At 34.7% G+C, this 27,807-nt stretch overlaps 1 protein-coding gene across 18 annotated transcripts in view; it reads right to left on the bottom strand.

The window, feature by feature from the left end:
• ADGRL3 (adhesion G protein-coupled receptor L3) overlaps nt 1-27,807 on the bottom strand; it is an 839,163-nt gene that overhangs the window by 344,661 nt on the left and 466,695 nt on the right. For all 18 annotated transcript variants that reach the window (XM_045079818.1, XM_045079821.1, XM_045079816.1 and 15 more), the window contains one exon: nt 19,389-19,498. In XM_045079818.1, coding sequence (XP_044935753.1) covers nt 19,389-19,498 — 110 coding nt within the window. The remainder of the gene's footprint in view (nt 1-19,388; nt 19,499-27,807) is intronic.

Here is a 27,807-nt window from a genome sequence, read left to right as displayed (position 1 = left end):
TGACTTCGGCTCAGGTCATGATCCCAGGGTCCTGGGATCGAGCCCTGCATCGGGCTTCCTGCTCAGCGGGAAACCTGCTTCTCCCTCTACCACTCCCTCTGCGTGTGTTCCTTCTCTTGCTGTGTCTCTCTGTCAAATAAATAAATAAAATCTTAAAAAAAAAAAAAAAGAGATTCAACCCTCAAAAATTTATCACCAAACATTTTGCTAGGGGTTTCCTCTATCATAGTTATTTGTTATAAATGTAGTTATATGACTGACTGTATTCAGTCACTATATGCTACACTAGAGAGAAAACATCTTAAGGACAAGACAAGAATCTCTTCCAACTTATTCATTTTTCCATGAAGACTTCTTTGCATGCTACTTATATTAATTTTATACAAGATTCAACTGTTGTGAAAACTTTGTAATTTTTGGAGTAAACAAAAAATCTTCTTGTTGAGTAAATAAAATATTCACACCTCAAATGTGGCCAAGTTTTTCATAAATTAAATTTCTATTTGTTTCCTCTTTGTACATGTAGTCACACCTTAAGAAAGCAACTGCAAATTTTTCAGTAAGGAAAGGCAGAAAAATGAGATGATTATATGATAGGTGCCTGGATTACAAATAAAATGCTGTTTTGAATTCATTTTCATTTGCTTGCTTCAGAAATAATCTTGAGAATTACATTATATATATTGCTCCATATTAGAAGAAACAGAGTACTACAGATTTCCGTAAGCCAGTTAGAAAATGAATATCATACATAAAGCCTGCACATATATTTCAAACTTTTAGCATTAGAAGATGACTAGAAATTATTAACTACCTTGACAAAGAACTTGGACTCCCTGATGCTCTCCTAAATAGACTCACAGTATATCTGTTCCATTTTACTGTACATAGTCTTTACCAAATTTCACAAGATGCTATTTAATATCAAGCTGAAGAAAGCTGACACGACCAGTCTTTTCTTGCCAAATATTGGAAAATTTAATTAAATAGACATTTGACTTCAAGAAGGCAATGTTGAAAACTAAATAAACTTTATCCTTTTAACCTTATTGACTGGCCAGAGTAACATGAAAACATCAATACCTCATCTGCAATGAGAACTCATATTGGATGAACTTTGTCTCTGTCAGGGATGTGATTACTAATGGAGGTGGTGGAGCCGGACTTAAAATCAAATTACTCTGGTGTGACAGCTTAATCTCAGACTTAACATAATCTTTATTCTCCCACTTTGAAATCTCTTGGTGATTTAATAATACTGAATTTAAGGCTCAAGCATCATAAGCTTTAGGTATGCCAGATAGAATTTAAGGGTGCTAAATTTTTGGTTTGTCTAAAACACACAATAAAAAAAATAGAATAGATTTTGGTTGGACAAAAGTTATCCACTTGCTTTGAAGCTTTAGAAGAGTGAACAAGACAGCTTAAAGTTTCGTCTGGTTACTTTACGTAGGAAACTTAAATAAATGGTGTTTAATAGTGAGTGAAAGTGTGATAATAGAATGGCATAAAACCAAAGGATACACTTTCTGTTATTAACAATTATTGCTTTTCTTTTCACAAAAGTGGAGATCCTACAAAGCCAGGAAGAAAACAACAATAAAAACTGTCCTTAACTTTAAGTACATCAGATCATGGATTTCGGCATTTTCCCCTGAGTTCTAAATTCCACACAGGGAAGCTTTATGAACAATGAAATTATACGATAGTTTATGGACATGAAGGGATTGCTATGAAGCAATAATAATTTTTAAGATAAAAATTCACATTTTTTTCCATGACTAGTCAAGAACACACCAGAACTACCTACTGCATATTTACTGAAGGAGTAGAATCATTGGATTCTTCAAAGTATAAAAATTCAACAAAGTATAATAATTGTAATATGAGACTGGACTGGAGAAAGGCTCTTCAAAATTTAAAGACATATTGACACGACCAATGAGAGAGTCAGAAAGAAAGACCGAATGACTCATGGTCAGGTGGAAGGTATATAAAACTCCAACAACCAGTAGTGTGACTGTACAGCTGTTCATATGGAGTTTGAAAAATAGAGAGGAATGAAAGAAAGTACAGAAAAGAGGGAAAGAAATTAGTGCCAAAAAGAAATAAGAAAGAAAAATAAGAGAATGCAATTTGATTATTATGTAGAAGATAATTTCACGCAAGTCAGAGGAAGTGTTTAGTAAAGGAGGAGCGATAAAAGGTCACAATTACTGCAGAGATATTAAGATGACTTCTGTGAAAATCAAGCTTGACTCAAAAGGAAGTTTCAGATGATTTTTTGAAAAAAAATATTATCAGTAAAATCATGGAGGAAAAAGATTATGAAGAGGTGATCATTAAAGTAGATCATTAAGGTAAAAAATAGAAACAAAACTTCCAGCTTTGCTGCCAGCACAGAAGTTAGTGTAACAGTCCCTCCTTTTTGGAGTAGTTCGATGTTACTTTGTTTTCTCCTCGAATGGGTATTTTCATTAAGTTAGCTGCACTGCCTGTGACAAATGTCATTCAAGACATTCCCACAGTTTACTTAATGAAAATTTTCCCAATCAACTGATTGTACAGATACATAAAACACATCCCTCAAACATCAGCAAAGGCTAAAAATAGTCAGTGGTATTGGGTCAGTCACTTCACTGGACGATGAAAGGTCACAGTCTCTATCCCTCTCAGATTTTCTCCAGAGCTTGAGCCATTAACTCTGGTCAGCAGAAAAGTTCTCTTGTGTCAAGTTGCAAGTGCCTCACTGCTGTTGAAGATAAAGCAGATGTTCTAGCAGATCAAGCAAGATAATCTTACCAGTAAAGATAAAGATTTCAACATCATTCACCTTCTGACATAATGAAGCAAAAAAAAAAAAAAAAAAAAAAAAAAAAAAAATCCACCAGTAGGGGAATGACTGAATACATTGTCTCTACATCAAACCATGAACTACTTTAAAGCCCTTAAAAAGAATTAAATAAAATTATGCCATCTGACTTACGGGAACCATCATAAGACGTTGTATAGTGTAGTCATATAGCGAGAAAAGCAAGATGTGTATAATACGATCCTGTTTTTGTAAATACACAAATACAGACATATTTAAATCAATATTCATGTAAAAGCCTCCAAAGGACCTCTGAGTACATAGAGGACTGTGAAGAACGCACACTACACTAACACACCCCTCTATATACATGTATATATACATACATACACACAAGTATGTGTGTGTGTGGGTATGTATATACATATATATTTTTCATTTATTTATTTTATCCACATAAAATCTTATGTGTGTATGTATACACACTTGAAGCAATACCTAAAAGAATGGTCATGGCAATGTTAGTTGAATTTATCTCCAGTGGTAGAAACTCAAGTGTTTACTTTCATCTTCATTTTATTATTAGCTTACTTATTATCTATGTAACCAGGAAAAAAAAGACATTTTATTGTACAGGAAAAAGGCAAATGGCGTGGCTTCAATTTAATTTATAGTCTGAAATCAGCCATGGATGGCCCATATACTCCTAGATATATGAGCATTCTATGATCACTGATGCTCGATAATCAGGTATACTTGATCATTAAGAAACAGAAAACAGACATTTCTCCAAATACAACATACAGATGGCCAACAGACACAGGAAAAGATGTCCAACATCATTTACCATCAGGAAAATACAAACCAAAACCACAATGAAATATTACCTCACATCTATTACAGTGACTAAAATCAAGAAACAAGTGTTGGCAAGGATGTGGAGAAAAAGAACACTCATACACTATCAATGAGAATGAAAACTGGTGCAGCCACCTTAGAAAATCATAGGGAGGTTCCTCAAAATATTAAAAATCAAGCTACCCTATAAGCCAATGATCACACTACTGGGTATTTATACAAAGAATAAAAAAACACTCATTCAAAGGGATACGTGCATCCCTATGGTGATAGCAGCTTTATTTGCAAGAGCCAAGATATGGAAGCAGCTCAAGTGTTCACTGATGGATGAATGAATAAAGAAAAAGTGATATATCAAAAAAAAAAATGAAATTTTGCCATTTACAATGAAATTGATGGAGCTAGAAAGTACTATGCTAAGTGAAACAAGCCGGTCAGAGAAAGACAAATACCATCGGATTTCTCTCGTATGTGGAATTTAAGAAACAATACAAAGGAACAAAGTGAAAAGAGAGAGAAATCAAGAAACAGACTCTTAACTATAGAGAAAAAACAGATGTTATGGGGAAGGGTGATAGGAATGGGTGAAATAGAAAATGGGGATTAAGGAGGGCACCTGTTGTGATGAGCACCAGGAATCGGTGAATCACTGTATTGTACACCTGAATCTAATAAAACACTGTGCGTAAAACATAAGTAGTTTCATGTGTGTTCTGCATGAATCGAATGTTAAAAAAAAAACATCTGTACTTAATTAAGAAAAATCTGAAAAATGTCCTCCCCCGAGATGTCCAAGCCCTAATCCTCAGAATCTGTTAATATTTTACCTTTCATGGCAAAAAACAAAACAAACAAACAAACAAAAAAAAAACCCAATAACAAAAACAAAAACAAACAAAAAAACAAACACACACACAAAACACAAAACCACACTTATTTTTCCTCCTCAACTGTGATTCATTTAAAGATTTTGAAATGATCCTGAGTCATCCGGGTGGAACCAATCTAATCCCAAGGGTCCTTATGAAAGGGAGGAAAGCGGGTGGACAGCAGAGATGTGAGGCAGAAACAGAGGTGGAATGCTGTGCTTTGAGGTCGGAAGAGGCCACATGCCACTGAATGCCAGTGGCTTTTGAAGATGGAAAAAACAAAGCAACAGATTCTCCCCTGACATCTTCAGAAGGGAAGAAGCCCTGTCAGTACCCTGATTTCAGACGACTGGCCTCCGTACCTGTAAGAGAACACACTTGTACGGTTTCAAGCCACCATGTTTGTGGGAATGCAGTACAGTAGCAGTAGAAAACTAATAGAAAAGCTCAACTATTAACAGCGACAGAATATTATAAATAATACTCAATTCCGAACAATTACAGAATAAGCGATACGGAACATTCCACTCACCCTCTGCAGTTTTCTCTCCCTCCTTCTTCTAACACTAGGTTCCTCACAATGATTCCTACCTCTTAATGGAAAATCCTTTAAAGTCAGGTGAACTTCATGCCTGATTCTACTTTTGAGGCATCAGGATAAAGGGGCAGTAAAATACTTTAAAAGAGAGCTAGTCAGTCTTGTCAATTCTCAGACAGGTAGTTTTTTTTTTTTTTTTTAAGATTTTATTTATTTATTTGAGAAAGAGACAGTGAGAGAGAGCATGAGCGAGGAGAAGGTCTGAGGGAGAAGCAGACTCCCGTGGAGCTGGGAGCCTGATGCGGGACTCGATCCCGAGACTCAGGGATCAGGACCTGAGCTGAAGGCAGTCGTCCAACCAACTGAGCCACCCAGGCGTCCCAGGAAGTTATTTTTAATGCTTTCTTTAGTATAATGAGAAGAACAAGACATAGGAATCAAAGGGAAACCCTTGTTTTCAAATTCCCACTCTACCCCTTTCGGTCCACCTTGGACAAACTAAGCTACTTAATTTATATTCCTAGGTTCCCTATATTTAAAATGGGAATTGTATCATGTAAATAAATTGCTATGCAAATAAAATAATACTTTACACAAAATATTTAGTGAAGTATTGGCACTTGGTACTTGCTCAGTGGACAATATCTACTCTCAGGAAAAAGTTCTTCTTTTTTCTAGCAATTTTTCTTTCATTTTTGATTATGACAAAGATGAAGAAAATCAAGTTGAGGAGTTACTGTCTATTTGTATTAAACACCTCAAGATTTTCTTTTTCAATCAGTTGTTTCCTGGGCTGTCGGCTTCGAAGTCACTCCTGTTTCCACTCCAATCAGAGAATGAGTTGCTAAATGTTTAATGATTAATTTGCATCAAAGAGTTACCTAGCAACTGCCACTAATATAAAATTAGATCAGAGTCTTTGTAAAAGTCTATAATCTACTAAAAGAATTCAAAGACAGATGAATTTGAGTCTGTGCCAGAATTTCAACTCTTAAAAACACATCCAGATAGAATATCTCAAAAGCTTAAATGGGGGATATACAGTATGTTTTATATCTTGGTATTCACAGTTTTTTGTTATAGTGTTTTCAACCATAAGCTAAACACTCTATCCATTAAAATAGAAGACATTAAAAGAAGATATTAAAATAATAGCAAACTTATTAAGAACTAATTATGTGCTAGAAATTATTTTAATTCTGTTGTGTCTATCATTCCAATCAAAATAATCTTCTTACATTGAAGAAATAAATCATATTTCAAAAGCATTAGGTTAATTTGGAAATTTCTGGTAAATAATAAGACTCTTCATCCCTAATAGCCAACATGGAATTAAAAATAGGTCCTGGCCTTACACTATGTAGGTAAAATAAGATGGCAACCATGGTCTCCCTATGTTGTTGTTTTTTGTTTTGTTTTTTCACTTATCTTTTGAGAGACGGAAAGACAGAGATAGGGGCAGAGGTAGTGAGAGAGAGCCGGAGCGGGGAGCCCTGGCAGAGCTCCACCCTAGGACCCCGGAATTATGACCTGAGCCAAAGGCAGACACATAACCCACTGAGCCACCCATGTGTCCCTCTACCTTGGTTCTTATCAACTCTGGATCTTCAACATTTTTGGAACCTATGATAAATGGAGTTTTTAGTGAACAGCTCCTACTGGTGTTCAAGATAGGGATAAAAACAAGGTATTTCAACATTTTAGAAAATATCATCTGATTTTCACAAGAAGCAGCAGCTGGTAAGATTCAATCAGGTAATATAACTCATCATAAACTCTTGAATTTTGTGTTAGAATCACTGCTAACCAAAAACTGAGGGCCAAGTATTAAAAAATGACTAAGGATTGCTGAGCCCTAAAGAAAGTTAATAGCATATGTTTCTTGCTTTACTCTTATCACTCATTCCTAAAAAGAGTAACACACACCGTTTTTTGCAGGGAAGACAGTCATAATTGATGATACCCGATCTTGGTATTTGAACCCATTTAATAAGAGCATTAGAAAGTGCATGATAAAGTAGGAATGAAGAATTCTTAGAGGTTTGCCTGTTAATATCCCCAATAATATTCCTTTACTCAGTAGACTTTTGTTTTTGTTTTTATTTCTGTTTTGGGTGCGGGTTTTTTTGTTGTTGTTTTGTATCTTTTTTTTTTTTTTTTTTTGCTTTTTTTTGAATTACACTTGATTGGTTATCTCTTGGCAAGTAATAGATCAGGATAGGACCAAAATACTGCCATAAAAAGTTTTATTAGATTGTGATACACATAAGCAACCAGTTATCAGTTCTCTTGGCACTTGAACAATCAGAATGAATCCAAAAGAAAAAAAAAAGAAGCTTTGTTGTAGGAATGAATGCATTTTTGTTTCCAACAAATTTGAATATGAACTTCCTTCTGAGCCTTTCCTCTTATCTTGATGAACTTAACATCAATGAGTTCTCTAAGAGGTCAGGAGAATAGGAAGGGAAACAAGTCAAGGAAAATCACAGTAAAGGAAATTTTATGTTAGGCTTTTTGGAAGAGATTAATTTTTCTCTCAATAATTCCATTAGTTGTGCGTATGTGTGTGTCTTTTAACTACAGTTTTTGGCATCTATGAAATTTCAATGTTATTGAGTACTGAACTTATTTCAAGCTGTTCTCAAAACCGAGACAAGAAAAGATTTGTCACAGAAACTTGAATGTCTATTTGAAGGATTCCAAAAAGCAAAATTGTTAGCGTGTGGTGATTTACTATATGGTGAACATAAAAGCAAATTGCATAGCCCACTTTCTCTAAAAATGTTCACTTATGGAATTTCTTGAGGCAATTTTGAAATAAATTTATGAGAAAGGACTAATAGCTTGAAATCTAGCACTATGCACAAAAAGACTGATCTCTCACATATGGAGAAAGCTGGGTTTTTTTGATATCTCAATATGCCATCATTAATTATGTTAATTATGGGCCATACTGAAGGCAAACAAAGACCAAATAATCAAGCTTTCACCTTAGGACCATTTTGAATTCTAAAATTTTTCTGAAAGAATTTGAATTAAAATGAGGCACTGGGCTAGAATGCCAAATTTCAGTTAAAGAGGATATATTTAGATATTTTATATTTTTGAGTGTACGTTTTAATCACTCCTTACATCTCTAAGTATAGAAAAACTACTCTGAAATTAAAAAGAGAGAGAGAGAAAGTAGCATGATGGAAAGAGAATTTGACAATTAGGAGTCAGTAAGCTCTAACTACATAATCATTGACTATTTTACTTATTCTGACTCTCAATTTCTTCACCTATTAGAAAATTAAAGATGGATTTAGGTTGCTTTAAATTTAAATTCCACCGTTATTTCCTAGAAATAGTCTGTGAAGACTCATATAATAGAGACTTAACCTATATTTGTTGAATGAAATAGAACGTTGTCAGGGTCCACCTAGAGACATTTTAGTAATTGATACCTCTTTACCTCTTGCTGCCTATGAGAAGAAATAGGACTGGAAATAAATTAATTGGTAGTAAAAGAGCTAACACCGCTGAGAAAAGCATGAAAATAAAAGATACAATGCCCAACCTCCATGGCAAGCTTGGTGTGATTCATACAATTTCCAGTACCAGTAGTCAAATCCAAAGGGGTGCAGAGCCTGAAATTCAGGTGACAAAAGAACTCACAGAAACCCAGTGGACTGAGTGTGGACTCAGAAAAAAGTTGTCTGACGTGGCTTAGTCATCACACTGGGATTAAAAAGAGTAACCCCATAAGAAAGAATTGGTTTAAGAGCTAAATCACATAGCAGATGACCTTGTATCTGCGAAGGAATCACACTTCAGATGTAATCTGAAATAAAAGATGGAGAACTGAGATAGAAGTTTTGTAAAATTGCACCAGTAGTCAAAAGAACTAGAGAAAGTTAGAAGTCTAGGATGTCAGGGGTCTCCCCAAATCCTGGGTTAAGTTACCAGCAATTACATAATTCCAAGCCCCAGAGGATGATGGCATGGAAAACAGGTGAGAGGCAATATGTAGATTCAGTCAAACAGCAATGATATAAAGAGCATTTCCAATGTTGTCATCACTGTACTAGGCTTTTAGCATACATTTCTTTTTAATTTTCACAAAGTCTGTGATTTGAGTATCATCCTTATTTTCTATATGAAGAGACTCATTCACAGAGTAGTATACAACTTCATGAGAACTTAGCTAGTAATTGGCAAAGTCGGAATGTCAATTTCCAGGCTCTCACTCTTAACCACTCTTACATGGTCCAATGCTTGAGAGAACTAGGAGACATGAGCACAGGGAAAATGTGGTGGGAACTGACAAAGAGCGTAGGTAATATGTCTTTGCCATAGAAGATGTACGTAGGAACAGCCACTTCTTTCTCCGTATCACGTACTGTTCTATTCTGCATTGATTTCTGTTCTAATTGAAGTTGAAAAGCAATTAGCATAGAGAGAAGATAATACATTTATAAAATAATATTAATAAAAACTAAATGGTACTTAGTTTCCTTCTAGGCTTTGATTCTAACTTGATGTGATTACTTGAAGGATGATAAATGATGAGATTATGGGTTCTTAGATGGTAAGAGCTAGTCATATTTATATTATTGGGGGTATCTGAATGCTGCAATATTTTAAAGATTAGATTTTCACTAAATGTTGGTAAAAGAAAATTCAATTAATACATACAGAGCAGATTGGGAAGTCTATACATATGAATTAAATTCAGGTATTACAAGTCAGTTATTGTGAGAAATTCCTACATAAAGATACAAAATTTACAGGGAAACTCAGTACATTTATTCATGCTATTTATGTAGCTCATATATTCACAATCAACTCCTTATTTACCCATCATTTATTTTTCTTTTGCTGCCTCACATAAATAGTAGGTAAGTGTAATACAGTAAAATTAATTTTAATAAATCCTAACTTGCCTTGGGATTATCTACCATAGGGTACATTATAAAGAGAATTGACATGACTTCTGTCTATAATAACATGCTGCACTCCCTACATCTCGCCTGTCCATTACAGAAGGTTTCTATGTTTATGTTTTAAAAATATGATAAGAAGGGCTGCCTGGGTGGCTCAGTGGGTTAAGCCTCTGCCTTCAGCTCAGGTCATGATCTCAGGGTCCTGGGATCGAGTTCTGCATCGGGCTCTCTGCTAGGCAGGGAGCCTGCTTCCTCCTCCCTCTCTCTGCCTGCCTCTCTGCCTACTTGTGATCTCTCTCTGCCAAATAAATAAAATCTTTAAAAAATATAAGTAAAATATGATAACCTAAATTTAGAAATGTAGAGGTTAAAAACAACACTTAGGTCAGAAGTCCAAAATGGGTGCTAAGGGCTGAAGTGAAGAGTTGTATCCATTCTGGAGGCTCTGGGGGGGGAGGAATTCCTTGTCCCCCCGGCTTCATACAGGCTGCCTGCATTCCTTGACTGGTGGCCCTTTCCCTATCTTCGTCTGTCTCACACTAGGCTCTGTCTCTGTTGTCATATATCCTATTTCCAACATTGGCCTGCTCTTAGAAGGACATTTGCAATTACCTTCCATCTACTTGGATAATACAGTACGATCTCCTCAACTCCAGATCTTAAATTTAATCACATCTACAAAGTCCCTGTTGTCACTTAAGGTAAAAACTCACAGGTCCCAGATATGGATATTTTGGGGAGCATCATCATGGAGTCGGCCAGATAAGAACTTAATTGTTTAAATGTCTTTGGGATATATAGAAGGGTTCTGAAAAAATTTTAAGCAATTAAAAAATTTTCTAGCATTCACATGAACTGGGATATCCTTCCATTTCAGAAATTCCTCAATAAGGAAAGGGATTAATTTAAGCAGACTGTGTGCTGAGTGAGGAGCCCAATGTGGGGCTCAATTCCACAGCTCTGAGATCATGACCTGAACAGGAATCAAACAGTCAGAAGCTTAAGCAACTGAGCCACCCAGGGGCCCACTTACATCAGTGTATTTTAAAAACAAAACGTTACATTCTATGTCTTTTTTAATCTTGCATGTTTATGCTTCTCAGTTAGAGCACGTTGTAAAAATTTCTTTGAATTAAGTTTAAGTGTCCAAGCTCTATAATTTTATTATTGCAAATAAAGCAAATGAACATAGTTAAGTTAACCTCTCAAACTTTATTTATGTCTATAACACTGTACTTCCTAAACCAAATCTTTTCCTAACACTGGTAATCCAGTTAATTTGTTTAATACTCTCAATTCATCTTGTTCCCTTACAATTAGCATCTACGCATACATTTACATATTATTCATCTACCGGAAGTATATACAGAGCTTATCTAAATGGTTTTTTTTTTAAGATTTTATTTATTTATTTGACAGAGATCACAAGTAGAAAGAGAGGCAGGCAGAGAGGGGGGGGGGGCAGGCTCCCCTTTGAGCAGAGAGCCCGATGCGCGGCTCAATCCCAGGACCCTGGGATCATGACCTGAGCTGAAGGCAGAGGCTTTAACCCACTGAGCCACCCAGGCATCCCCAGAGCTTATCTAAATATTGATGCCACCTGATGTTTGACTTATTTGATGCAAGTTTATCTTTATATTATTGTAGAATCATGCAGTATGTTTTTACACTACATATTTTAAAGAGAATGCCAGTTTATTCAATTTCATTTTGCAAACATATTCTGATTTTTTTTTTTTTTTGAGAGAGAGAGCACAAGCAGGTGGGAGCAGCAGGCAGAGAGATGAAGAAGCATGTTCTCCAAGCAGTGAGCCCAATGTGGGGTTTGATCCCAGCACCCCGGCATTATGACCTGTGCTGAAGGCAGATGCTTAACCAACTAAGCCACCCAGATGCCCCTGTGTTTTGATTCTTAATAAATCTTAGAACCTTCAAAGAAATCACTGCTTCATTAACAAGGGTATTAGCAGTACTAGTCGCTGGCCTGTTTCTCTCCAAGTCACTCCCCTCATCTTGACCGTAGTCACATTACCTTTCAATCAGGTCTCAGAACAGGCTGACCTCTTCGTTAACTACTCTTCTATTTGCCTTGGAAGATTTTTCCCCCAGACTCTTTGCCTACTGTATTCTTCACATCTTTCACAACACCTTAGGTGAGCTGGCCCTTTCACTATTCTCTATCATGCAACCGTGCTTATTTTCTTCTTGCATTTTATTTCAATCTTTAATGATTATATGGCTTATATTATATATGATATAATGATTTTATTATATGATAAAATGGTTATTATATCATATAATGATTTTAATGATTATATGTTTTGGTTCATGTGATGTTGCCTTATCTCCCAAGCCTGCCAGCTTTATAGGGCCCATATCTATTTTTCCCCAGCACCTAACATAGGGACTGACCCATATTAGGCACCAAAAAACTTCTTTAGGTAGAATTTTTGTTAGTATACCAACTCTCTATCTTTTGAAAATTAAGAAATATATTAACAATTTAGAAGTGTTTTTTACATCTATTAGCACTGATTACATCAAAACTCTAGAAAAAGAGCTGCAAAGTTAAGTATCTTCAGAAGCCATTTTAAATGATTATAGTGAACCAGGTACAATATGATAAGTCCTGGATAATATAGCTATTTGAGAAGAACAGACCCTATTTAAAGGAAGCAGCACCCCCCCCCCCCAGTTCTAGTCTATCACTGATGAAGGAAATGTAGGCTCTGGATTTTATGGTGAATTTGTCTTTCCAGTTTTTTATTGTCTTTTCTGTGCTCTACACTGGGATAGAGGAATCACAGCCTACAGGGAGGTCACAATTTCTACCTGCCAATGGGCATGTCCATCTCCCCTGTCACTCTTATGTTCTGTATTTGATGGAAACATCAGTCTGTTTGGTTTCACATTCACCGTACAATTTCTTATCTTACACTGTCCCATCTGTTACAAATGCTTGTTCTTCTTATTCTTTAGGACTCCGCTCAAGAGTCATTTCCTTTAGAAAACAGTCCCTGAAGATACCCATGCTCAACCCCACACTAGCCACTATGGGGTGGGAGTGCCTTCTCTGTACACCGCTAATGTGAAATGCTCCATTGCTTTGCTGACCTAAAAACACTATCACATCGGGGACTGAGCCCCATTTGATTAATTTCATGGAGGGCAGATTCTTTTTGCATAGTTTTACGTGCCGACACGTGTAGCAGTCCCTGGTATCTAACAGATGTTGAGTGATGACAGATAAGTGGGATGTCTTGAAAGCAAATGGCATCCTTGAGTTGAAAATAATTTCCATAAACCTATGAGCAGCTAGAAAAAGGTACGAGAGAGTTTAGGATTCTGACCTCCAAGAAAGTATGGTCCGTCTATTCTTCTCGTTTCCTAGTAATTTTTATGAATATATGATATTTTGGGCATATCAGCAAACTTTAACTATTAGGTAATCACTGATTCATTTCTAAAATATTTATGGATTATCTGTCACGTATAAGGTACTGTGAAATAGAGAAAAAATGTTTGAGAGAGAAGGAAAGAAACTGCAGTGGGAGAGCAAAAGGAGAAAAGAAAGGGGCACGTGGGTGGCTCAGTCGGTTAAGCATTGTACTCTCGGTCATGGCTCAAGACCCTGAGATGCTGAGACTGACCCTCGTGTCAGACTCGACACTGAGTGTGGAACCTGCTAAAGATTCTCTCTCTCCCCGGCTCTCTTTCTCTTCAAAGAAAGAAAGAGGAAGAATCTGATAGTTATTTTAATAAATATTATTCTAAAAAATAGTTTTTTTTCTAAAAGAGAATTTAAATAATTGACCCTGCTCTTAGAAAGGGACCAATATTTAAGGGATAATACTTGCTACATTACTTGGAGGCTCAGGGAAGAATAATAGGAAAAACTGGTTGCTGGTAGCATACTTGAGGAATAAAATCACCAAACAACTTGAAGGAACAAAAATTCATATACTCTATATTTTTACCATAGATCTTCCATTTGAATTAATAAGGTCTTGTTTGTAGACTAGAGTTTCTTGAGTTTAATCATTCTAGTTGTGAACAGAATACTTTGGGAGGAGCCATTTTGACTAATTTTTTTTTTTTCTCTAACCATCTAATACATGTTTCTCGAATGTCTCCTCTGTGTCAGAAACTGAAAAATGTACTGGGGCAGAAGCAATCAACCTATATCTTGACATTTCTGTGCCATCTTAAAGATTAAACCTATGGGCTAATTTTGGCACTTGTGTTATAAAATATATAAGTATTTTTTACATAGTAAGAACCAAAGAATGCATATATTAAAATATGTACTCATTTGAATATTACTAGCAAAAATATATTTAGTTATTTATAACTAAATAAACACTTGTCTGTTTTAAATGTTGAAGTATAATGCTTATTCTTAGAGTAAAAAAAACGACAAAAACTAATAGATTATGTCATTGTTTATAAATATTAATTTTCCGGTAATACTCATTTTGCATGTTTTTCCATAGACAATCACACGTAACTTCAGATGGCTGATGTGAATGGTGAGAAAATCTGTAAGTGGTGTAACATAAGATCGGTTAAACCACTCATTTCTAGTAGCTCTCCAAATAGCGTGCTCCCTCTCTCCGTTTCTTAAGAAAATCCACCGCAAGAAAAGGTTGCTAGAAGAAGTAATATGTGGTTTGTATTTCTAAAAGGAACAAACAAAGCACTGAAGAGAAAAGCAGGACTGTGAGAAAAGACAAGCACTTTCTGAGTGTAATGTGCGTGAAATTGTACGCCTTGGAAGAAAGACAAATTGTCAGCAGGATGCAAAGTAAAGATTCTTTGCTCAGAAATACTCTATATTGGTGGTTAGTTGTTTTATTGTTTTCCTCCTGACACAAATCTTCCCTGTGAACCAGCTAAATGAGGGAAACTCTACCTGAAGATGCCGGGATTTCAATCCCCGATCAGGCCAGAAGGTATGGAAATGCGACACGAAGAAGCAAGGTAGAGAGCCAGAGTGTGGCATGATAAACGCTGCGGTTTAACCTCTGAATATCTGGGTCATCTCCCAGGAGGAAAACAACAACAACAAAACACTCAGGAGGAAAATCAAACTCAAAAGTAAATGCGAAGGCTATAAAAGTCACACTGCGACTAAGGTGTGACAGGAACCGAGAAAAGTATTGATTCACCTGTCCCAAATTTGGTCACAAACAGGAGATCTGTGAACCCAAACAAGAAAATACAGGCAGGAGGGAGAAGGCTGAGATTTAGGAAAAATTAAATAGAACTATAGCAATTCAGAGAAGTGTGTTATTAGAAGGTAAACTTCAGACTTAGGATTCACTCAAAGAAAGTGGCCTCACAAAATTGTTTTTAATCACTATTTTTTTAAACTTTCTTTCCTAAGAACATCTTAAGAAAGAAAGAAAGAAAGAAAGAAAGAAAGAAAGAAAGAAAGAAAGTCAGTCATACCATCTGATTCAGGTTAAGGTTCTTCTAAAACTGTCATTGTTTAGCCATGTATCTATTTATTGACGCCAAAACCTCTGCAAAAAATTATTGCAAGCTTAAAAAATATATCGCAAGCTTATCTCAGATATTTTAACTCCATATTTCTGATGTGAAACAAAGAATTTTGCTGAATTTTTATGTCTATCACCTTTATTATGCTAATGTATTATTAATATTAATGTTTCCCACATATTTTATCTATATTTTGATATTCTCATTTTTTTTCTATATTTTTCCATTGGAAAGTATCACTTTAAAAATATTACCAAGAGAACTCACACACAGAGTCTATATAAAGAAAGAAAATTTAATAATAGTATTTTTCCCACATCTCCATATTAAGAAAAAAACATTCATAAAGATCAAATATATCACTTATATATAATGAAGTTTGTTGTCTTAAAAATGAAAATGGGTATTACTGAACTGTATAACAGATAGAACCTAACATAATTTGTTTATTGAGGTGCTCAATTAGAAAAATTTAAAACACTAACAACGAATCCTAAGTCTGAAGTTTACCTCCTAATAACACATTAGGGATATTTCAATACATATATTACATACAAGGATTTCTCTTATAATATGGGTGATTTAAAGATTTTATTTATTTATTTGACAGAGAGAGATCACAAGTAGGGAGACAGGCAGAGAGAGAGAGAGAGGAGGAAGCAGGCTCCCTGCTGAGCAGAGAGCCCGATGTGGGACTCGATCCCAGGACCCTGAGACCATGACCTGAGCCAAAGGCAGCGGCTTAACCCACTGAACCACCTAGGCACCCCATAATATGGGTGATTTAAATAACTTCTTAAGTTACTACTTAGCTAAGAGCCTCATTCCAAACTGTGGGCACAAGTTTTATAGCTGAACTCCTTTTTGTCATTATGCTTTCTCAGGTGATTGGGAAGATCAAAGTTTGCAGCAAACCAGCTATTTTAAGAAAGGCATAACAACCTCTTCAAAGTTAAGTAGCAAAAGAACTAACAAAAAGAGTCCAGCTGGACGCCTGGCTGGCTCAGATGGTTACACGACTGCCTTGGGCTCAGGTTATGATCCCGGGGTCCTGGGATTGAGTCCTGCATCAGGCTCCTTGCTCAGCAGGGAGCCCGTTTCTCTCTCTCTCCCTCTCCTCCTGGCAAATAAATAAACAAAACCTTAAAAAAGAAAAAAAAAAAGATTCAGGCCCTTGAAGCATTTGCTTCCACCATGTGCCAAAACTACAGTGATGAAAATTTTGAGTTAAACAAGATTGGATAACTCATGAAAATATAGAGGAGAAAATCTCTGGGTAGATTTATCGCTGTGTCCTTAACAGGTATTAGAGACAGGCTCAAATCTTGGCTATGTCATTTTCCAGCTACTCTGTATTTTACATGAAACATTAACTTATCCTACTGAGCTTCAGTCAGAATAGTGATACTCATACCTAACAGGGAGGATATAATGAAGCTTAAATAAAATAATATATACAAATATTTAACCCATGTGGTAAATAAGATGTAGTAAGTGCCAATAAATGGTGGCCAATTTTAAGTAATTGATTTTTCTTTTTTTTTTTTCTTTTATAGCATTGGAAAAGGAAAAAGTATTTTATGCTAGGGGTAAGAAAAAGAACTTAGTGTTGATCTAAATCAACTTACTACAGATCAGGGAATGTCTATAAAGTGAGATCAAGAAAAATTTAATAGTTTACCTTTGCTTAAGGACCTATGCTTTTCTGTTAAGTAACCAGACCATATTCTGAACCCAGTCTTCCTGATCTCTGGTGGTATTTTCCCATTAAACCAATCTACCTTTCAAGTAAGTCACTATACTTTACTTCATGGTTTATACTTCCTTGTGTATTTTTTTTCTTTTTAAAATCATGTTAAATTTACTAAATGAATCCCAATTACACATTACACTTTCAACTGAATCATACTGAAGATATTCAAACAAGGGCAATCATACTAACCCATGTAACTTAAACCAGTATGTTAACAGGCAAGTGGCTGCACTTTAAATTAATATTTAATAAAATAATCGGATGAATATTTTAACATAATGGATATACATCTAAGGTGATCCATAGATTTTAAGGATACCAGAAACCTGTATATACGGGATACACAGAAATCAAATAATTCGTCTCTGAAAATTTGTAAAAGAGAAAGGAAATAATGTGGTAAACCATACTCCTTTTATGCCAAAGGGTATGCACAAATTCTTGTTTATATTGAAATGATTTAAGTAGATGATTTTTTTAAATAAGTTGGCCAGAGGATTTTGGAGTAGTTGTCCTCAAAGAAATTCTGAAGAAATACAGAAAATTGAAGAGACAGCTGTGAAATTCTTTAATATTTAAAAATTGTGAAAAAATCTAGCTTGACATTTCCTACTTCAGCCTTCATGTTTCAAAAATATGACTGAAAGTTTCTTCAAACTGTCTTTAAAAATGAGGTATTCCTTATGGTGGATTTTTATGAAATGCCTTTGGAAACAGCTATTCTACATAATTCACAATGATCTTATTATATAATCTAATGATAATTGACAAAGTTGCAAAAGGCAAATATTATTACCTTAAAATATCACTAATGAACAATAACTGGTCAGTAAGAGCTTTATCTTTCCATAGAAGGATCCCTAGAGATAACAGTGTACACGAAGCATAACTTCAGTGGAGATTTCAATAGAACCCATACGCTTACGATTTCTGTTATAACAAGGAAAATTAGCTTCTAAGACTGCACCAGATAAACTTTCTCTAATGAATTACAAATAAATAAAACAAAAATGAAATTTTCTCTCGACTGCTTTCATTATTACTTTAAAATTTCAATTCATTTCTTGCTGGCCAAATTGCTCTCTATTATTAGATTATGCACAACTTACAGTTTATGAGTAATGTGCTGCTTCTTAAATAAGCAGAAATGAGGCGAGCTTCGACCTATCTCTTGGCACAGCTACACTGGCTGACCCCCAGATACTTCTCTTCAGAGATGTCAAAGGAAGTTGGAACCTGGGATTTATGGGCGATCCCCAGTGTCTTCTACTCTTGGGATGAACTGAATATGTAATGTGAGAATGCAGGACTTCCTGAGTGATCTTCACTGAGGAATCCCGTGAATAATAAATAGTCAGATCAAAAATATTTCTATGAAATGGTGATTCTTCCTTTGGGTAGAAAAGTCAGAAAAATGCTCCAGTTTTGATTCTTCATTATTCCTGAAGAAACAATATGTGGTTGGCATATGCCCTATCTGACTGAAAAGTTGCAAAGAAAACTTCTTGAGGCTTTAAGAGGTAAATTCTGAAGAATGCTTTAGTTCATGTAATTTTTGTGTTTTCTTTTCAGTTTGTTCCTTCTGGGTGAATATATTTCTCATCCTCAAAATGTCGACAGCACTTATAGATTAGACATAACTGCTTCTATTAAACTTAAAGTTTATCAATTTCTATGCAACTATCATTATATAAAATTAACATTATATAATGTTACATATAGTGATACATAATATTATATATAATATTTACATAATATAATACTATGTAAGTATATTACTCATTTTCACTTTCTATTTGCTTGGACGTAGAAGGATGCAGTATTGGCATGTCATTCATTTCAACTTTCTTCTAAAAATTTTATATTCTTACATTAAGAAACCTTTTAGAATGAGTATTGATATACAGAAATGTATAGTCATAATGGATGCTGCAGAATCCTGCACGCAACATCTAATTATTCCAATGGTGGGCGGATATATGATCCTGAAAAATTCAAATTAGCCAGTCTTTAAAAAAAAAAAACATGTATAAATGTGATAATTCTTATGCTTTCATAGAGAATACTTTGTCAATGCATGCAAAACAAAGCTTAGTATCTTTTCACAAGAACAGAACAGGAATATACATACTGTAAGGGACACATTCGTACTGCACTTCCAGGTATTTATAGGTTCCTGGACACGGGTCTGGAAAAACATCAGGACCTGCCACCACTGCACACTGCGTTCTGTTATTGCACCTGAAGTCAAGAGAAAAGAGATAATAAATTTATGGGAAGTTAAATCATTACTAACACCAGTACTAATTTTATTTTGGTTCTTGTTACAAAGAGTTTACATAAGGTTTTGGTCAATTTAGAATTTCAGACCTTTGAAGGAAATATCTGTGGTACACTTAAAAAACTAAAAATAAAAATCAGTTCATCCAGTTTACTCTTACTAACAAATTTAATATTTCAGGGAAAATGGTATGATTTTGAGTTAGAAATTAAATACTGCTTAAGCAACACTAACCGGTCCATAGAATACTGTCAATATGAACACAGGTAAGGACAGTTTGGTAAGAATTACAAACTGCCGTTATTTTTTAAAAATTGAGAAAATATGACTACAGAGTTTTATTAGAAATTGTAAAATAGGGGCGCCTGGGTGGCTCAATGAGTTAAAGCCTCTGCCTTCAGGTCAGGTCATGATCCCAGGGTCCTGGGATCGAGCCCCACATCGGGCTCTCTGCTTGGCAGGGAGCCTGCTTCACCCCCTCTCTCTGCCTGCCTCTCTGTCTACTTGTGATCTCTGTCTGTCCAATAAATAAATAAAATCTTAAAAAAAAAAGAAATTGTAAAATAAATTCACCAATTATCATGATAGCCACTTTAAAGGCAGTGAAAATACGATGTGGAAAAGCTTTTAGCCAAACTTTTAAAAAATCAATAAAAATTTAATATTTGAATATAAAATATATGTAAAATTTAATATATATGAATATATAACTAACATTGTAAGTAAAACTATTTTTTAAGAATTGATGCTCATGTCCCCTTGTTCAGATAAATAATTACATTAACCTCACACATTGCTGTTCACCAATGCCAATCTCCTATAATTTAAAATAATTTTAAATCTCCAAAGAGAATAATCAAAAACCACTGCTGAAGTAGAAATATAAACTATCCATTTTTTGTGGCAATTGGGTTAAACAAATCTGGGCTGTGCAGACTTAATCATGGGTAAAGATACATATAATGAAACTGATCCTTATTTTGAAAAAGACGCCCAAGTTCAGAATGGATTTGCTACGGTCAATTTTGCTCAGAAATTGTCTAGATTTGATAATTTATTGATAGGTAGATATTTCTATAGAAAAAATCATGTTTTTTTTTTCCAACTATAATATTGCCACTAATTGTATGGGATGAGACATTCTAGTTTTCCTGTTTAATGTGCTTGTTTATTCATCTCAGAAATACAGTCCCTCATGGCTAGTATTTGCCATTATACATTCTTGAAGAAATGCTTCACTCTCTGATATGACCATATACTTCTGTATCCTTCTTTGATACTGGCAGAATAAGGAGCATCGAGGGCAGACTTTAGCTTGTTTACTGTGAAAATGCTTTGTGTTTACCGGAGGCTACCATTTGTTGGCCTTAATGAAGATTTTATTTAGTCCCTAAATTAAAATTGATTCATTAGTGAATGCTGTAAGCTGAAAAATATATTCTGTGCAATCAGTGGAAGATTAATAAAAGTCAATATTCCATACTTATCAGGCAATTTAGCCTAACAGTTAATGTTGAGGATCAGCATGTCCCCAAAGTTCTTTTGTGTGGATTTAATGTCTGAGGGTGATTATCAGACAGCCGTGTAATAACATCAGCGTCTATGTGGCTTTTCTTACACATATGCTGCAACGAGGCACCTTGCCGTGTTAGTGTATTCAGACTTTCAAAAAATAGCAGCACTTCCCTTTTACAAAGAAAACTTTTTGAAAGTGATGTCTCAAGATAAGATACATGTTTCTTTGCAGTTAAGGCATATGATTTTCACATCATGCCTTGGGAAAAAAAACCCTCATAAGTCAATCTCAGATATTTATAAAATGAGAAGATATAAAAACCTACAGTTATTTCTTCCTCATCTTTTCTTCATCAAAGAAAAATATCAGGAATACTTTTGAAGTAGAAATGATTAACAATAAAAGAAGTATACATCATGAAATTTAGTAAAATGCACATATTCTGTAAAAGTAGTATTTCTGATCTGCAGTCATTAAGCCAGGGCAAATTTGAAATATATATATTATAAATATATGTGTGTGTGTTGCTTTCTTTCTTCATCAACTCGTTTTATACCCTATTATCAACATTTTATTCTAATCGCTACAGCTCAGATAATAAAATTCATTTAGAAGTTATGTGAACTCTTATAATATTCTGATATGGAAAAGCAACTAACACAACTTTTATTATTTAAACAATCAATGTTTTATATCAACAGACAGATCACTAGCAATGTATGATTTGAGTGTAAAGGTTAAAATTTACAATTATCAGGACGCCTGGGTGGCTCAGCCTCTGCCTTCGGCTCAGATCATGATCCCGGGGTCCTGGGATTTGAACCCTGGATTGGACTCTCTGCTCAGCAGGGAGTCTGCTTCCTTTCCTCTCTCTCTCTCTGCCTGCGTCTCTGCCTACTTGTGATCTCTGTCTGTCAAATAAATAAATAAAATCTTAAAAAAAAATTATAATTATCAAAGTATACAGAATGTGGTCTTAAATCAGAGACTTCAAATGGTTATGTCCAAATAGACTAGATTAAAAGATGTATGACCACTATACTAATTACTAATTCACCTATCTGCTTATCTATCTAGATATGTGCACCAACCAGTTTACATATTATATTATTTTTTACAAAAATATTAATTATTTTTGCATATATAAGAAAATTGGCTGATCATTTGCTGTAAACATTAGACACCTTTGTGAGTCCCAAATATCTTACTCAACGTTAACCAAAAATAACTCAAAAAAGTCTTTCAATTAGTGGGATATATATGTGAGAAGATATATAAACCAAAACATGCTATACCAATAATATATTTGCAGTCATTATCATCATTGTTCTGCACTGAACAGCAAGACTTTAAAACATTAACTTTTCAAAGTAATTCCATATTTTACAAATGATTATATTAAATGTTCTTTATAAGTTAAGATTCTTAAAAATCAGGGGGAAAGGTAGATAATCTAGAATATTATTCTTGTATACGATACATTCTAATATTGTTTAAAGACTACATTCCAAAAACAGAAGTTTTATGGTTCTGTTTTCTTTTTCTAATTGCAATCACTATAAATAAAAATAAAATGAACTATACTTCTGATGAAAGCTTATTGAACAATGAACAATATACACAAGTAAGAGTACTTTTATATACTTTTGTAGTGATGTCAAAATCGTTAAAGTAAATTCATTCTAAAATACTATAGATGATAAATGTGAAATAAAATAATCAAATGTTCTCAGGTCCCTTAAACTCAGAATTTTTCATTGTTTATTTTAATATAAATATAAATTTAAAAATGATTTTCAGTATCCTTGATATTAAAGATACTTTTAGAACACATAATAAAGGATGAGAAAAGACCACAATAATATGGTCAAATGCATCCTAATCCACTAATATTCACAGAGAAAACCTCATAATCTTATGAAAGTATTAAGGCTTATTTACAGTGATAGAAGTTTCAATATTTTTCCAACAGAAACTTGATGCAATAAAAACGAAATCCACTCCAACAGCAGACAGTTTTGAGGAGAAATGGCTGATGGGGGTCAAAAGTTACCACTTCCAGTTATAAAATAATAAAGTCACGGGATGCAATGTACAGCTTGGTGGTTATGGTCAATAATACTATATTGCACATTTGAAAGTTGCTAAGGGTAGAGAGTAATGTATGTAGACAGGAGGCACTCACAAATACCAAACACTATTCTCAGTGAAATCTCTTGGAATTTGAATTTTCACTTACATAACATGGGAACCAGTTATTTTATTCCTTTAAGCCAGTTACTTTACCCCTTCACAAGGTTAATGTGCTTATAAAAATGCATTAGAAAAAATGTAAAATATCATATATATGCACAAAATACACTTTTGGTTGTCATAGTTAGCATGGTTACCAGTATGAACATTTGTTTCAGGACAGGTTAAAAATACTTCATTTCAAAAGACTGTTCCTTTTGAGAGGAACTTTCAATACAAAAGAAGTAGCAGCCAGGAAGGCACTCTTGGGGTTTAGGCTAGATAATAAAATAAATAACAATAAATTAAAGATAAATAAAATATAAATAAAATAAATAATAAACAATAAAAGAAAGAAGATTCACATTAAAAACAAACAAAAAAACAAACAAACAAACTGTGGGTGCCTGGGTGGCTCCGTGGGTTAAAGCCTCTGCCTTAGGCTCAGGTCATGGTCCCAGGGTCCTGGGATCAAGCCCCGCATTGGGCTCTCGACTCAGCAGGGAGCCTGCTTCCTCCTCTCTCTCTGCCTGCTTCTCTGCCTAGTTGTGATTGCTGTCTCTCTCAAATAAATAAATAAAATCTTAAACAACAAACAAACAAACAACAAACAAAAAACTGTAAGCCAAGTCATCAGCTATATGCAAACTACTTTAACTGGGGCACCGTGAGTCCAAAATTTATAGTTACAAAGTCCTAGATCTGTGTAACCCTTCACACTTGGAAAACATATTCATATATATCCTACTTGTCACTTCTTTTATGAGATGAATATTACTACCTCCAATTTCACAGAAGAGGGAATAGGTGTGAAGATGTTATATGACTTTTCAGACTCTCACAAATCAAATGGTAGTTACTGGATTCCAGAACAGTGACCTAAAAACCATTTTACTGCTATCTTCTGAAATGTACGAATGTCTAAATACATTTCACAGTCACTCTGGAGAACTGATTTAATTCACTCTGACAGGTTCTTAGGGGTACTATGATGATCTGATGGGGCAGAGATCAGGTGTAAAATATCCAAGTGGCCTAGGGTTCCTTCAGTCATGATGTGGATCAGCCATTCCAAGGAGATTCTGAATTTAAATGAATATTACACAACCAGGCCCCCTCAATCCAAATGGGTATGTAACAACTGGAAAGATCAGTGTCTGAGCATAAAGGAGGAAAGGAACAATGAATATTTATGCAGACATTTCCAAAAGAAACAAACCAAAAACATGTCCTTTGAACTCAACCCATATATAAGCCTTCAACTCACATCTAGTTGCCCTCCACTGATCAGGTTTTTTTAATAAATGTTACTTAGTATGTTGAATGCTATTGATTATGAGCATTAATTTTAAAGCAAAATTATTTATTTTTTTAATGTCTTATGATGACTGCCAGGGAAGATACACATAATCACAGGATTAGTAATATGATACGGAATCATTTACTGCTTACTAATTCATTCCAATATAGTTCAGAGAAGCATAGGAACAAAATTAAGTGTGATAATGAAAAAAACATCTTTGGACAAAAAAGCACCACTATTTGCCGCAACATAGCAACATATAGTGAAAATGATATTGCTATGTTTATGTGCGTATCTGCTATTCATTTAAGTTCTTCTTATATATAAAATAATCAGCCACTTTTCTGCTCAATACAATAAAGTGATCTTTGTTTTAACTTCTACTATCTAGATAAAAATCATCAGCTATTATCTCACATTTGGTTACAAATATTTATAGGTTAAGCATATAAACATGACCCTCAACTACATTTTTAAAACTTCTCATATGATAGATATATAAGGATGGTATTAGTTTGTTTCCATGGTCTAGTAATTTAATATGGTACCATTAAATTAATTTAAGTTTATTATTGTTTGATTTATGTGCTGGGAGTCTAATCCACAGGGGTTCTCCATCAATAAAGGCTTCCACCACATATTCTTATTACACTCTAAAAATCAGTGTGTTCAAACAAGCATTCCCAGGGATGTTAAGAAATTTTCACATGATGCTGCAGCCACGTAAGTGTTAAATGTGTAAAACTCCATTGAAAATCATTGCAATGACAAGATAGAAGAGTGTGAAAACAAAACAAAACAAAAGGCTCCATGAGTGTCTTTTTGTTAGCAAATTAGTCATTGCATTATCGCGTTTCACATGGCATGTACGTGAAGAAACACACACAGACTTAGTACAGCCAAGTATTTCACAGCATCTAATGTACAACAAATTAGAGTTTGAATCATATAAAACACTATTCTCTGAGAGGAAAATGTTTCACAGGTATCTCTTTATGCAAAAACAAACAAAAAAGCAAAAATGACCATCATAATACTTTGCTATTTAAATCTGAAAGCAGTTTAGGTAATCAGAGTAACTGATTTTCATGATAAAATATAGCCATATTAAAAAACAAAACAAAACAAAAAAGCAGGGGTACCTGGGTGGCTCAGTAGGTTAAAGCCTCTGCCTTTGGCTCAGGTCATGATCCTAGGGTCCTGGGATCGAGCCCCACATTGGGCTTTCTGCTCAGCGGGGAGCCTGCTTCTGTCCCACCCTGCCTGCCTCTCTGCCTACTTGTGATTTCTGCCTGTCAAGTAAATAAATGAAATCTTTAAAAAAAAAAAAAAAAGGCAGCATTTTAGGACTCCTGGCTGTCTCAGTCAGTTAAGCACCCAACTCTTGATTTTGGCTCAGATCACGATCTCGGCGTCCTGGAGCATGCTTAAGATTCTCTCCTCCCCTCCCTCCCTCTATTAAAAAAAAAAAAAAAAAAAAAAAGACAGTTATTTGTTATTTGTTCAGGGTCAATCAACAGAAAAGCTTTTTTATACTTTCCTTATTTTTCTCTGCCTGTCATTCAAAGACCTGTTGCTTGGAGTTCATTTCAGACTTAGAAGCCTGGGAAGGAGAAGACAACTATTTCATGGCACATATATAGGTACCATATATTTCATGGCATATTTCATGGAGCATGTGTATATGTGTGTGTGTGTGTGTGTATGTACATAGATATATAATATGTGTATATATGTGTGTGTATAAATATAAATATATACACACACATACATACACATATACACAATATATAGTCATACATACATATATATGACATATATGTCATAAGTCATCTAGATCGTATTCAAATGGTAAGAGAACTAAGTAATCAGAGAAAAAAAAATCAATCATTATCATTAAAAAAAAAAAATTTCAGGGTGCCTGGGTGGCTTACTCTTAAGTTCCTGACTCTCAGGTTATAATCTTAGGGTTGTGAGATGGGCCCCGCAGCAGGCTCCCTGCTGGATACGGAGCCTTCTTAAGATTCTGTCTCCCTCTGCCCCTCTTCTCCACTCTCTCTCCCTCTATGAAAAAGAAAAAACATCATTTTTATATTGTAGCTATACATCTAAGTATTCACAAAGGATTTTGCCGATGTTGCCTACTTTTAATTTAAGTGGCAATTTAATAAGAGTAATAAAAGTGATAAAGTGTTTTCGTTTTTGAAATAAATTATTCTATATCAAACTAAAATTAATGTGAGACTTTATAGAACACATTGTGACACGTATGAAAACTACATTCTATGTTTCACAAGGTAATTAACCACAAGTCTCTCTTTTTATACATTCCTTTTTTAAGATATTTTATGTATTTATTTGTCAGTCAGAGAGAGAGCACACAACCACGGGGAGTGGCAGGCAGAGGGAGAAGCTCCCTGCTCAATGGGGAGCCTGATGTGGGACTCGATACCAGGACCCAGGGATGATGCCCTGAGCTGAAGGTAGATGCTTAAGTGACTGAGCCACCAGGCATCCCTTTTCTACAGTCTTTTACATGTAATTTCACAAACATTTCTTTATATTAGAAAAATGTAATTTGACAGAAGCGAGTAAAAACATGACCAAAGTGATTAGTGAGGAGTACAGAAACTAAGATGCTGTTCTACTTTTCTTGTTGCTTCTGGAACAAATTTAGCAACTTAAAATTATGCAAATCTATTCTCTTACAGGTATGGACATCAGAAATCCAAAATGAGTCTTACATGGCTAAAACCAAGGTGTTGGCAACATTGGTGCCATGTGGAGAGTCTTCAGGGAATCTGTTTCCTTGCATTTTTCCAATTTCTGGAGGTTATCCCCTCATTCTTTGGCTTGGGTCCCACATCACAGTAACCTTTTCTCACTTTGACATGACATCATTTTCTTCTTTGATCTGTTCGCTTCCCTATAAAGACCCTTGTGATTATATTTAAGGTCACCTCCATAATCCAGGATAATCTGCCCATCTCAAGAGCCTTAATTTCAGCACTTATGTAAAGTTCCTTTAACCATATAAAGTAACATTCTTAATTTATAAGGATTAGATGTGAGAAACTGAGCTATATTTACCCAACAAATAAAAGTAAACTTTTAAAGCATTTTACAGAAACTGGAATATAGTTTCACTTTGGACCTACAAAAACCTTATAAAATATGAAATATCAAACATTAAGAAATTATTAATGAAACCCAGTGAT

The sequence above is a fragment of the Mustela putorius genome, unplaced genomic scaffold (genome assembly GCF_011764305.1).
Source record: "Mustela putorius furo isolate JIRA1106 unplaced genomic scaffold, ASM1176430v1.1 tig00000430_pilon_pilon_pilon, whole genome shotgun sequence".
NCBI classification, from domain to species: domain Eukaryota; kingdom Metazoa; phylum Chordata; class Mammalia; order Carnivora; family Mustelidae; genus Mustela; species Mustela putorius.
The sequence above is the reverse complement of the archived record's forward strand: the minus strand, read 5'-3'. Positions and strand labels throughout refer to the sequence as shown.